The sequence below is a fragment of the Tachyglossus aculeatus genome, chromosome 11, assembly GCF_015852505.1.
Source record: "Tachyglossus aculeatus isolate mTacAcu1 chromosome 11, mTacAcu1.pri, whole genome shotgun sequence".
Classification (NCBI taxonomy): domain Eukaryota; kingdom Metazoa; phylum Chordata; class Mammalia; order Monotremata; family Tachyglossidae; genus Tachyglossus; species Tachyglossus aculeatus.
This window is the reverse complement of record NC_052076.1, coordinates 49578948-49592783: the sequence shown is the minus strand read 5'-3', so window position 1 is coordinate 49592783 and position 13836 is coordinate 49578948. Positions and strand designations below refer to the sequence as shown.

The 13836-nt window shown below is 44.4% G+C and overlaps 1 protein-coding gene and 1 non-coding gene across 3 annotated transcripts in view; one reads left to right on the top strand and one right to left on the bottom strand.

Annotated features, from left to right (window-relative positions):
• Positions 1-361: 361 nt before the first annotated feature.
• Positions 362-13836, top strand: part of TERF2 (telomeric repeat binding factor 2) — a 34535-nt gene continuing 21060 nt past the window's right edge. For both annotated transcript variants that reach the window (XM_038753947.1, XM_038753946.1), the window contains exons 1-2: positions 362-617; positions 10233-10328. In XM_038753947.1, the coding sequence (XP_038609875.1) occupies positions 362-617; positions 10233-10328 (352 nt within the window). The remainder of the gene's footprint in view (positions 618-10232; positions 10329-13836) is intronic.
• Positions 5428-5509, bottom strand: TRNAS-AGA. The gene has a single exon. It is a non-coding gene; the product is annotated as a tRNA-Ser (tRNA).

The window sequence follows — 13836 nt, the reverse complement described above, 5'->3', positions numbered from 1 at the left end:
CTCCCCACTTCTAGACTGTGAGCCCGCTGTTGGGTAGGGACCGTCTCTAGATGTTACCAACTTGGACTTCCCAAGCGCTTAGTACAGTGCTCCGCACACGGTAAGCGCACAATAAATACGATTGATTGATTGATTGATGAATGATAAGGGAGAGTCGGGACTTCAACTCCCAGCAAGCAGTGCGGCCCGGGCCGCCGAAAATGGGGGCGGGCGGCCGCACGGAATCCTGGGAATTGTAGTCCTTTCGGCGGCCCCGCGGCTTCCCGCCGCCAATATGGCGGAGGGGGGAGCCCGCTTCCGGCGGGCGGGCTTGCGTGGCTTGACGTCACTTCCGGGCGAGGGGAGGGGCGGGCAGGAGGCGATGGCGGGAGGCAGCGGCGATGGCGGCGGCGGCGGCGGCCGGGCCTCGGGGCGCCGGCCGTCCAAGAGCATCGGGCGGTCCCGGCGGGCGCGGCAGGAGCCGGCCCTGAGGGGGGAAGTGGGCCGGGGAGCCGAGGAGGCAAGGCTGGAGGAGGCGGTGAATCGATGGGTGCTGAAGTTCTACTTCCACGAGGCGCTGCGGGCCTTTCGGAGCGGCCGGTACGGGGACTTCAGGCAGATCCGGGACATCATGCAGGGTGAGAGCAGGCGCGCGCGCGCGCGCTCTGGGGGGGGGGGCGGGGGAGGGACGGGGGGACGCGTCTGCGCACGCGCACTCCAGCCTGGAGGAGGGGCGGGGAAAAACGAGGCCTCCTGCGCATGCGCGCGCCCGAGGAGGGCTGGCCATTCATTCATTCCTTCCCTCGTATTTATTGAGCGCTTACCGTGTGGAGACATATATGTATATATGTCTGTACATATTTATTACTCTATTTTACTTGTACATATCTATTTTATTTATTTTATTTTGTTAGTATGTTTGGTTTTGTTCCCTGTCTCCCCCTTTTATCATCACCATGATGATGATCATCATCAGCATCAATCGTATTTATTGAGCGCTTACTGTGTGCAGAGCACTGTACTAAGTGCTTGGGAAGTACAAATTGGCAACATATAGAGACAGTCCCTACCCAACAGTGGGTTCACAGTCTAAAAGGGGGAGACAAAACCAGACATACTAACAAAGTAAAATCAATAGAATAGATATGTACAAGTAAAATAAATAAATAGAGTAATAAATACGTGCAAACATATCATCATCATCAATCGTATTTATTGAGCGCTTACTGTGTGCAGAGCACTGTACTAAGCGCTTGGGAAGTACAAGTTGGCAACATATAGAGACAGTCCCTACCCAACAGTGGGCTCACAGTTTAAAAGGGGGAGAACATATATACATATATATATATATATACATATACATAGATACAGGTGCTGTGGGGAAGGGAAGGAGGTAAGATGGGGGGAGGGGGAGGAGGGGGAGAGGAAGGAGGGGGCTGAGTGTGGGAAGGCCTCCTGGAGGAGGTGAGCTCTCAGTAGGGCCTTGAAGGGAAACTGTGAGCCCTTTTAGACTGTGAGCCCACTGTTGGGTAGGGACTGTCCCTATATGTTGACAACTTGGACTTCCCAAGCGCTTAGTACAGTGCTCTGCACACAGTAAACGCTCAATAAATGCGATTGATATTGATTGAGAGCACTGTACTAAGTGCCTGGGAAGTCCCAAGTCGGCAACATCTAGAGACGGCCCCTACCCGACAGCGGGCTCACGGTCTAGGAGGGGGAGACAGATGACAAAACAAAACATATCAATAAAATAAATAGAATGCATATGTACAAGTTAAATAAATAAATAAATAAATAGAGTAATAAAGCAATCGGTAATAATTGATTACTTACATCGGCAATGGCGGGCGGGCCTGAGACGGGGTGGGGAGCAGCATTCAGTCCGTCATATTTGATAATAATAAATTTATTGTTAATATTAGTAAATATCAATGATATTGTGTATGTCATTCATTCAGTCAGCCGTATTCTCCACACGCTTACGGTGTGGAGAGCACTGTACTAAGCGCTTGGGAAGTCCAAGTTGGCAACATCTGGAGACGGCCTCTACCCGACAGCGGGCTCACAGTCTAGAAGGGGGAGACAGGCAACAAAACAAAACATATTAACAAAATAAAATAAATAGAATAAATATGTACAAATTAGAGTAATCAATCAATCAGCAAATAATTGATGACTTACATCGGCGATGGCGGGCGGGCCTGAGGCGAGGGGGGGGAGCAGCATTCATTCAGTCAGTCATATTTATTAGATTTATTGTTTTAATTAATTAAATTTAATAAGTGTATTGGTTTATTAATATTAATAAATATTAATGATCATGATATTATGTATGTCATTCATTCAGTCGTATTTATTGAGCGCTTACTGTGTGGAGCGCACTGGACTAAGCGCTTGGGAAGTCCAAGTCGGCAACATCTAGAGACAGCCCCTACCCGACAGCGGGCTCACAGTCTAGAAGGGGGAGACGGAGAACAAAACCAAACATACTAATAAAATAAATAGAATACATATGTACAAGTTAAATAAGTAAATAGGGTAATAAATCAATCAGTAATAATTGATTACTTACATCGGCGATGGCGGGCAGGCCTGAGACGGGGAGGGGGGAGCAGCATTCAGTCAGTCATATTTGATAATAATAAATTTATTGTTCATATTAATGATCATGATATTATGTATGTCATTCATTCAGTCGTATTTATTGAGCGCTTACCGTGTGGAGAGCACTGTACTAAGCGCTTGGGAAGTCCAAGTTGGCAACCTCTAGAGACAGTCCCTACCCGACAGCGGACTCACAGTCTAGAAGGGGGAGACAGACCACAAAACAAAACATATTAAATAAATAGAATACATATGTACAAATTAGAGTAATCAGTCAATCAGTAATAATTGATTACTTCCATCGGCGATGGCGGGTGGGCCTGAGGCGGGGTGGGGGGAGCAGCATTCATTCAGTCAGTCATATGAAATTTATTGTATTAATTAATTAAATTTAATAAATTTATTGTTAATGTTAATAAATATTAATGATCATGACGTTATGTATATTATTCATTCTGTTGTATTTATTGAGCGCTTACCGTGTGGAGAGCACTATACTAAGCACTTGGGAAGTCCAAGTTGGCAACATCTAGAGACAGTCCGTACCCGACAGCGGGCTCACAGTCTAGAAGGGGGAGACAGACAACAAAACAAAACATATTAAATAAATAGAATACATATGTACAAATTAGAGTAATCAATCAATCAGTAATAATTGATGACTTACATCGGCGATGGCGGGCGGGCGGGCCTGCGGGGGCGGGGGGGGGGGAGCAGCAGTCAGTCAGTCATATTAAATTTATTGTATTAATTAATTACATTTAATAAATGCATTGTTAATATTAATAAATATTAATGATCGTGATATTAAGTATGTCATGTATTCATTCTGTTGTATTTATTGAGCGCTTACCGTGCGGAGATCACTGTACTAAGCTTTTGGGAAGTCCAAGTCGGCAACATCTAGAGACAGTCCCTACCCAACAGCGGGCTCACGGTCTAGAAGGGGGAGACAGACAACAAAACAGAACATATTAACAAAATAAAATAAATAGAATAAATATGTACAAATTAGAGTAATCAATCAGTCAGTAATAACAATGCAGTTAGAATACATATGTACAAATTAGAGTAATCAATCAATCAGTAGTAATTGATGACTTACATCGGCAATGGCGGGGGGGGAGCAGCATTCAGTCATATTTTCTGAATTTATTGCTTTAATTAAATTTAATGAATTTATTGTCATTGCTAAAATTAATAAGTATTAATGACCATGATATTATGAATGTCATTCATTCATTCAGTCGTATTTATTGAGCGCTTACCATGTGGAGAGCACTGGACTAAGCGCTTGGGAAGTCCAAGTTGGTAACATCTAGAGACGGCCCCTACCCGACAGCGGGCTAACGGTCTAGAAGGGGGAGACAGGCAACAAAACAAAACATATTAACAAAATAAAATAAATGGAATAAATATTTACAAATTAGAGTAATGTAATAAGAATACATATGTACAAATTAGAGTAATCAATCAATCAGTAATAATTGATGACTTACATCGGCGATGGCGAGCGGGCGGGCCTGAGGTGGGGGGGGGCGGCTGGATTCAGTCAGTCAGTCATATTTATTAAATTTATTGTTTTAATCAATTAATTAAATGTAATAAATGTATTGGTTTGTTGTTAATATCAATAAATATTAATGATAATGATATGTATGTCATTCATTCAGTCGTATTTATTGAGCGCTTACTACGTGCAGAGCACTGTACTAAGCGCTTGGGAAGTCCAAGTTGGCAACATCTAGAGACGGTCCCTACCCAACAGCGGGCTCACAGTCTAGAAGGGGGAGACAGACAACAAAACAAAACATATTAACAAAATAAAATAAATAGTATACATATGTACAAATAAAATAAAAACATAGAGTAATAAATCAATCAATCAGTAATAATTGATGACTTACATCGCCAATGGCGATGGCAGGTGGGCGGGCCTGTAAGTGGAGTAATAAATCAATCAATCAGTAATACTTGCATCACCAATAGTGATGGCGGGGCGGGGGGAGCAGCATTCACTCAGTCAGTCATTTTTATTAATAATAATGATATTCATTCAGTCGTATTTATTGAGTGCTTACTGTGTGCAGAGCACTGGACTAAGCACTTGGGAAGTCCTAGTTGGCCACATCTAGAGACAGTCCCTACCCAACAGCGGGCTCACAGTCTGGAAGGGGGAGACAGAACAAAACAAAACATATTAACAAAATTAAATAAATAGAATAAATATGTACAAATCAAAGAAATAAATAAATAGAGTAATAAATAAATCAATCAGCAATAATTGATTACTTACATCTCCGATGGTGGGCCGGGGGGCCAGGCGGGGAGAGCAGCATTCAGTTAGTGGGCTTACAATCTAGATGTTATAATAATAATGATAATAATTAATTATCATTAATAATAATGATGCAGAATGCCTTCCCAGACTGAGCCCCCTCCTTCCTCTTACCCTCCTCTCCCTCCCTCCTGCCTTAATAATAATAATAATGGCATTTATTAAATGCTTACCATGCGCAAAGCACTGTACTAAGCACTGGGGAGGTTACAAGGTAATCAGGTTGTCCCACGTGGGAATCACAGTCTTAATCCCCATTTTACAGATGAGGGAACTGAGGCCCAGAGAAGTGAAGTGACTTGCCCAGAGTCACCCGGCTGACAAGCGGCAGTCGGAATTTGAACCCATGACCTGACTCCAAAGCCCCTGCTCTTTCCACTGAGCCATGCTGCTTCTCCTGCCTTACCTCCTCTCCCTCCCCACAGCATCTGTATATTCATTCAGTCGTTTTATTGAACGCTTACTGTGTGCAGAGCACTGTACTAAGCGCTTGAAAATGCATTTGTAGTCGGCAGGATTCGAACCTGCGCGGGGACACCCCAATGAATTTCTGGTCCATTACATTAACCACTCGGCCATGACTACCGATATGTATATATACATACATACATACATACATACATGTATGTATGTATATATGTTTGTACGTACTTATTACTCTACTTGTTTATTTTGTCTGCACATATTTTTTCTATTTATTTTATTTGGTTAGTATGTTCTGTTTTGTTGTCTGTCTCCCCCTTCTAGACTGTGAGCCCGCTGTTGGGTAGGGTCCGTCTCTAGATGTTGCCAACTTGGACTTCCCAAGCGCTTAGTACAGTGCTTTGCACACCGTAAGCGCTCAATAAATACGATTGAATGATGCACTGTACTTCCCAAGCACTTAGTACAGTGATCTGCGCACAGTAAGCGCTCAATAAATACGATTGAAAGAATGAATGAATGTTGGTATCTGTTAAGCGCTTACTATGTGCCAAGCCCTGTTCTAAGCACTAGGGAGGTTACAAGGTGATCAGGTTGTCCCACTTGGGGCTCCCAGTCTTCATCCCCATTTGACAGATGAGGCAACTGAGGCACAGAGAAGTTAGGTGGCTTGCCCAAGGTCATTCATTCAGTTGTATTTATTGAGCGCTTACTGTGTGCAGAGCACTGTACTAAGCGCTTGGGAAGTACAAGTCGGCAACATATAGAGATGGTGCCTACCCAGCAGCGGGCTCACAGTCTAGAAGGGGGAGAGAGAAAACAAAACATATTAACAAAATAAAATAAAATAAATATGTACAAGTAAAAGAAATAGAGTAAGAAATCTGTACCAACATATATACAAATCACCCAGCTGACACCAATTGTCAGCTGTGTGACTTTGGGCAAGTCACTTCACTTCTCTGGGCCTCAGTGACCTCATCTGTAAAATGGGGATTAAGACTGTGAGCCCCCCGTGGGACAACCTGATCACCTTGTAACTTCCCCAGCGCTTAGAACAGCGCTTTGCACATAATAAGCGCTTAACAAATGCCATCATTATTATTATTATTATTATTATTTACCTCATCTGTAAAATGGGGATTATGACTGTGAACCCCACGTGGGACAACCTGATCACCTTGTATCCCCCAGCGCTTAGAACAGTGCTTTGCACATAGTAAGCGCTTAACAAATGCCATCATTATTATTATTATTTTTTTTTTTACCTCATCTGCAAAATGGGAATAATGACTGTGAGCACCATGTGGGACAAGTGGCAGAGCTGGGATTCGCACCCATGACCTCCGACTCCAAATCCCATACGCCTTCCACTGAGCCAGGCTGCCTCTCTCATTCAATCAGTCGTATTTAATAACAACAATAATAATAATAATTTCGGTATTTGTTCAGCGCTTACTAGATGCAAAGCACTGTTCTAAGCGCTGGGGAGGGTACAGAGTGATCAGGTTGTCCCATGTGGGGCTCACAGTCTTAAACCCTATCTTACAGGTGAGGTAACTGAGGCTCAGAGAAGTGAAGTGACTTGCCCAGAGTCACACAGCTGACAAGCGGCGGAGCCGGGATTTGAACCCACGACCTCTGACTCCCAAGCTCTTTCCACTGAGCCCCGCTTATTTTTTTATTTATTTTATTTGTATGTATTTATTCTATTTATTTTATTTTGTTAATATGTTTGGTTTTGTTCTCTGTCTCCCCCTTCTAGACTGTGAGCCCACTGTTGGGTAGGGACCGTCTCTAGATGTTGCCAACTTGGACTTCCCAAGCGCTTAGTACAGTGCTCTACACACAGTAAGTGCTCAATAAATACGATTGATTGATTGATTGCAGAGCACTGGACTAAGCGCCTGAGAAGTCCAGTTTGGCACCAGATGGAGACGGTCCCGACCCAGCAGTGGGCTCATAGGCTAGAAGGGCGGAGACGGGCAACAAAATCAATCAATAAATAGAATTATAGCTACATTCGTATCAGCGCTTAGAACAGTGCTTTGCACGTAGTAAGCGCTTAATAAGTGCCATCGTTGTTATTAATAAAATAAATAGAATAATAAATATGTACAAGCGCCTGGGAAGTCCAGTTCGGCACCAGATAGAGATGGTCCCTATCCAGCAGCGGGCTCACAGGCTAGAAGGGCGGAGACGGGCAACAAAAACAATAAATAAATAGAATTATAGCTACATTCGTATCAGCGCGTAGAACAGTGCTTTGCACGTAGTAAGTGCTTAATGAATGCCATCAGTATTATTAATAAAATAAATAGAATAATAAATATGTACAAGGGCCTGGGAAGTCCAGTTCGGCATCAGATAGAGACGGTCCCCATCCAGCAGCGGGCTCACAGGCTAGAAGGGCGGAGACGGGCAACAAGAACAATAAATAAATAGAATTATAGCTACATTCGTATCAGCGCTTAGAACAGTGCTTTGCACGTAGTAAGCGCTTAATAAGTGCCATCGTTGTTATTAATAAAATAAATAGAATAATAAATATGTACAAGCGCCTGGGAAGTCCAGTTCGGCAACAGATAGAGATGGTCCCTATCCAGCAGCGGGCTCACAGGCTAGAAGGGCGGAGACGGGCAACAAAAACAATAAATAAATAGAATTATAGCCACATTCGTATCAGCGCGTAGAACAGTGCTTTGCACATAGTAAGCGCTTAATAAATGCCATCATTATTATTAATAAAATTAATAGAATAATAAATATGTACAAGCGCCTGGGAAGCCCACTTCAGCACCAGATAGAGATGGTCCCTATCCAGCAGCGGGCTCACAGGCTAGAAAGGCGGAGACGGGCAACAAAAACAATAAATAAATAGAATTATAGCCACATTCGTATCAGCGCTTAGAACAGTGCTTTGCACGTAGTAAGCGCTTAATAAATGCCATCATTATTATTAATAAAATTAATAGAATAATAAATATGTACAAGTATGTACACCGGGAGGATTAGAGGAAGGGAATAGGGGCGATGGCAAGGGGAAGAAGAGGAGGGGATAATGGGGGCTCGGTGTGGGAAGGCCTCCTGGAGGAGGTGAGCTCTCAGTAGGGCTTTGAAGGGAGGAAGAGAGCTAGTTTGGTGGATGTGTGGAGGGAGGGCATTCAGTCAGATATATTTGTACATATTTATTACTCTCTTTGACTTGTACATACTTATTATTCTGTTTATCTTACTAATCAGGAGGCCTTCCCAGACTGAGCCCCTTCCTTCCTCTCCCCTTCGTCCCCCTCTCCATCCCCCCCATCTTACCTCCTTCCCTTCCCCACAGCACCTGTATATCGGTATATATGTTTGTACATATTTATTACTCTATTTATTTTACTTGTACATATCTATTCTATTTATTTTATTTTGTTAGTCTGGTTTTGTTCTCTGTCTCCCCCTTTTAGACTGTGAGCCCACTGTTGGGTAGGGACTGTCACTATATGTTGCCAATTTGTACTTCCCAAGCACTTAGTACAGTGCTCTGCACATAGTAAGCGCTCAATAAATGCGATTGATGATGATGATGATGATAATCAATCAATCAATCGTATTTATTGAGCGCTTACTGTGTGCAGATCATAGCTATCGTTCCGTTTGTTCTGACGGTTTTGACGTCTGCCTACTTGATTTATTTCGTTGTCCATCTCCCCCTTTTAGCCTGGGAGCCCACTGTGGGGTAGGGCCCGTCTCTGTCGCCGAGTTGGACTTCCTTAGCGCTGTAGTCCAGTGCTCTGCACCCAGTAAGCGCTCAATAAGTTCATTCGGTCGTATTTATTGAGCACTTACTGGGTGCAAAGCACTGTACTAAGCGCCTGGGAAGTACAGGTCGGCAACATAGAGAGACGGATCCTGCCCAACAACGGGCTCACACAGTCTAGAAGGGTGAGGCGGACAACAAAACAAAATATGACAGGTGTCAAAATCGCCAGAACAAATAGAATTAAAGCTAGAGGCACATCATTAGCAAAATAAAAAGAATAGTCAATAACTACGATTGAATGAATGAACTGTGGATTTGGGGATGCCCGTCTGCTTCTTCTGTTGTCTTGTCTCCCCGCTTCTGGACTGTGAGCCCATTATGGGGTAGGGACCGTCTCTATCTGTTGTTGACTTGTACTTCCCAAGCGCTTAGTACAGTGCTGTGCACACAGTAAACATTCAATCAATCAATCAATCGTATTTATTGAGCATTCAGTAAATACGATTGAATGAATGAATGACGGCAGGGCAGCCACCTTGCCCTCCGTCAGAATGGAAGCTCGTTGTGGGCAGGGAATTCCCCCGGCGATTGTGCCCTCCCCAACACGTTCAGCACAGTGCTCCGCACCCGGGCCGATCGATCAACCGGGGGCGTCCAGTGACCCCTGGGGACCCTCTAAGGAGAGCTGGGCCTTGGTGTGTATCTAGCTGTAATTCTATTTATTCCGATGGTATTGACACCTGTCTGTTTGGTTTTGCTGTCTGCCTCTTTTAGACTGTGAGCCCACCGTTGGGTAGGGACCGTCTCTATATGTTGCCAACTTATACTTCCCAAGCGCTTAGTCCAGTGCTCTGCACACAGTAAGCGCTCAATAAATACGATTGAATGAATGAATGAATGAATGAATACGATTGATTTGTGATTGATTGACTGATTGTCTCCCCCTTCTAGACTGTGATCCCGTCGTCGGGTAGGGACCGACTCTAGATGTTGCCGAATTGTACTTTCCACGCGCTTAGTCCAGGGCTCTGCACACAGTAAGCGCTCAATAAATACGACTGAGGGACTGAATGAACGGGCGGTTTGGAGGCGCGGGTTAAGAGTTGGAGATGTGAACCCCGGCGCCTTGTTTTCCAGCTCTGCTCGTGCGGCCCTTGGGAAAGGAGCACACGGTGTCCCGCCTGCTACGGATCATGCAGTGTCTGTCCCGTATCGACGAAGGGGAGAATTTGGGTATGGAGGACTCCTCTCCCCGTTTGGCCCTGTGTTTATCTTCCTTGTTAATAATAATAATAATGATGGCATTTACTAAGCGCTTACTATGTGCGAAGCACTGTTCTAAGCACTGGGGAGGATACGAGGTGATCGGCTTGGGAGTCAGAGGTCATGAGTTCTAATCCCGGCTCCGCCACTTTGTCAGCTGTGTGACCTTGGGCAAGTCACTTCACTTCTCTGGGCCTCCGTTACCGCATCTGTAAAATGGGGATCAAGACTGTGAGCCCCAAGTTGGACGACCTAATAACCTTGTATCTATCCCAGCACTTAGAACAGTGCTTGGCACATAGTAAGCGCTTAACAAATACCAACATCATCATTATTGTTATTATTATTAATACCAGGTTGTCCCATGTGGGGCTCACAGCCTTAATCCCCATTTTCCAGATGAGGGAACCGAGGCACAGAGAAGTGAAGTGACTTGCCCAAAGTCATGTTGTTCATCTCCTCGGTGGGCTTTGAACTGACATCTTTAATTAATAATAATAATTATGGGACAGCCTGATTACCTTGTGTCTGCCCCAGCACTTGGAACAGTGCTTGGCATATAGTAAACACTTAACAAATACCATCACTATTATTATTATTAGCAATAACAAGCTCTTACTGTGTGGCAGGCGCTGTTCTAAGCGCCGGGGTAGATACAAGTAAATGAAGTTGGGCACAGTCCCTCTCTCACATGGGGCTCACAGGCCCAATCCCCGTTTTACAGATGAGGGAACTGAGGCACAGAGAAGTGAAGTGACTTACCCAAAGTCATGTTGTTCATCTCCTCAGTGGGCATTGAACTTACATCTTTAATTAATAATAATTATTATGGGACAGCCTGATTGCCTGGTATCTGCCCCAGCACTTGGAACAGTGCTTGGCATATAATAAGCACTTAACAAATACCATTATTACTAACAATAACAAGCACTTACTATGTGGCAGGCGCTGTTCTAAGCACCGGGGTGGATGCAAGTAAATTAAGTTGGACACAGTCCCTCTCTCACGTGGGGCCCAAAGGCTCAATCCCCATTTTACAGATGAGGGAACTGAGGCACAGAGAAGTGAAGTGACTTGCCCAAAGTCATGTTGTTCATCTCCTCGGTGGGCTTTGAACTGACATCTTTAATTAATAATAATTATTATGGGACAGCCTGATTACCTTGTATCTGCCCCAGCACTTGGAACAGTGCATGGCATATAATAAGCGCTTAACAAATACCATTATTACTAACAATAACAGGCGCTTACTATGTGGCAGGCGCTGTTCTAAGCACCGGGGTGGATGCAAGTAAATTAAGTTGGACACAGTCCCTCTCTCACGTGGGGCCCAAAGGCTCAATCCCCATTTTACAGATGAGGGAACCGAGGCACAGAGAAGTGAAGTGACTTGCCCAAAGTCATGTTGTTCATCTCCTCGGTGGGCTTTGAACTGACATCTTTAATTAATAATAATTATTATGGGACAGCCTGATTACCTTGTATCTGCCCCAGCACTTGGAACAGTGCATGGCATATAATAAGCGCTTAACAAATACCATTATTACTAACAATAACAGGCGCTTACTATGTGGCAGGCGCTGTTCTAAGCGCCGGGGTGGATGCAAGTAAATTAAGTTGGACACAGTCCCTCTCTCACGTGGGGCTCACAGGCCCAATCCCCATTTTACAGATGAGGGAACTGAGGCACAGAGAAGTGAAGTGAGTTGCCCAAAGTCATGTTGTTCATCTCCTCGGTGGGCTTTGAACTGACATCTTTAATTAATAATTTTTATTATGGGACAGCCTGATTACCTTGTATTTGCCCCAGCACTTGGAACAGTGCTAAGTTGGACACAGTCCCTCTCTCACATGGGGCTCACATTTTACGGATGAGGGAACCGAGGCACAGAGAAGTGAAGTGACTTGCCCAAAGTCATGTTGTTCATCTCCTCGGTGGGCTTTGAACTGACATCCTTAATTAATAATAATTCTTATGGGACAGCCTGATTACCTTGTATCTGCCCCAGCACTTGGAACAGTGCATGGCATATAATAAGCGCTTAACAAATACCATTATTACTAACAATAACAGGCGCTTACTATGTGGCAGGCGCTGTTCTAAGCACCGGGGTGGATGCAAGTAAATTAAGTTGGACACAGTCCCTCTCTCACGTGGGGCCCAAAGGCTCAATCCCCATTTTACAGATGAGGGAACCGAGGCACAGAGAAGTGAAGTGACTTGCCCAAAGTCATGTTGTTCATCTCCTCGGTGGGCTTTGAACTGACATCTTTAATTAATAATAATTATTATGGGACAGCCTGATTACCTTGTATCTGCCCCAGCACTTGGAACAGTGCATGGCATATAATAAGCACTTAACAAATACCATTATTACTAACAATAACAAGCACTTACTATGTGGCAGGCGCTGTTCTAAGCGCCGGGGTGGATGCAAGTAAATTAAGTTGGACACAGTCCCTCTCTCACGTGGGGCTCACAGGCCCAATCCCCATTTTACAGATGAGGGAACCGAGGCACAGAGAAGTGAAGTGAGTTGCCCAAAGTCATGTTGTTCATCTCCTCGGTGGGCTTTGAACTGACATCTTTAATTAATAATTTTTATTATGGGACAGCCTGATTACCTTGTATTTGCCCCAGCACTTGGAACAGTGCTAAGTTGGACACATTCCCTCTCTCACATGGGGCTCACATTTTACGGATGAGGGAACCGAGGCACAGAGAAGTGAAGTGACTTGCCCAAAGTCATGTTGTTCATCTCCTCGGTGGGCTTTGAACTGACATCTTTAATTAATAATCTTTATTATGGGACAGCCTGATTACCTTGTATCTGCCCCAGCACTTGGAACAGTGCTTGGCATATAATAAGCGCTTAACAAATACCATTATTACTAACAATAACAGGCGCTTACTATGTGGCAGGCACTGTTCTAAGCGCCGGGGTGGATGCAAGTAAATTAAGTTAGACACAGTCCCCCTCTCACGTGGGGCTAACAGGCTCAATCCCCATTTTACAGATGAGGGAACCGAGGCACAGAGAAGTGAAGTGAGTTGCCCAAAGTCATGTTGTTCATCTCCTCGGTGGGCTTTGAACTGACATCTTTAATTAATAATAATTATTATGGGACAGCCTGATTACCTTGTATCTGCCCCAGCACTTGGAACAGTGCTTGGCATATAATAAGCGCTTAACAAATACCATTATTACTAACAATAACAGGCGCTTACTATGTGGCAGGCACTGTTCTAAGCGCCGGGGTAGATGCAAGTAAATTAGGTTGGACACAGTCCCTCTCTCACGTGGGGCTCACAGGGTCAATCCCCATTTTACAGATGAGGGAACTGAGGCACAGAGAAGTGAAGTGACTTGCCCAAAGTCATGTTGTTCATCTCCTCGGTGGGCTTTGAACTGACATCTCTAATTAATAATAATTATTATGGGACAGCCTGATTACCTTGTATCTGCCCCAGCACTTG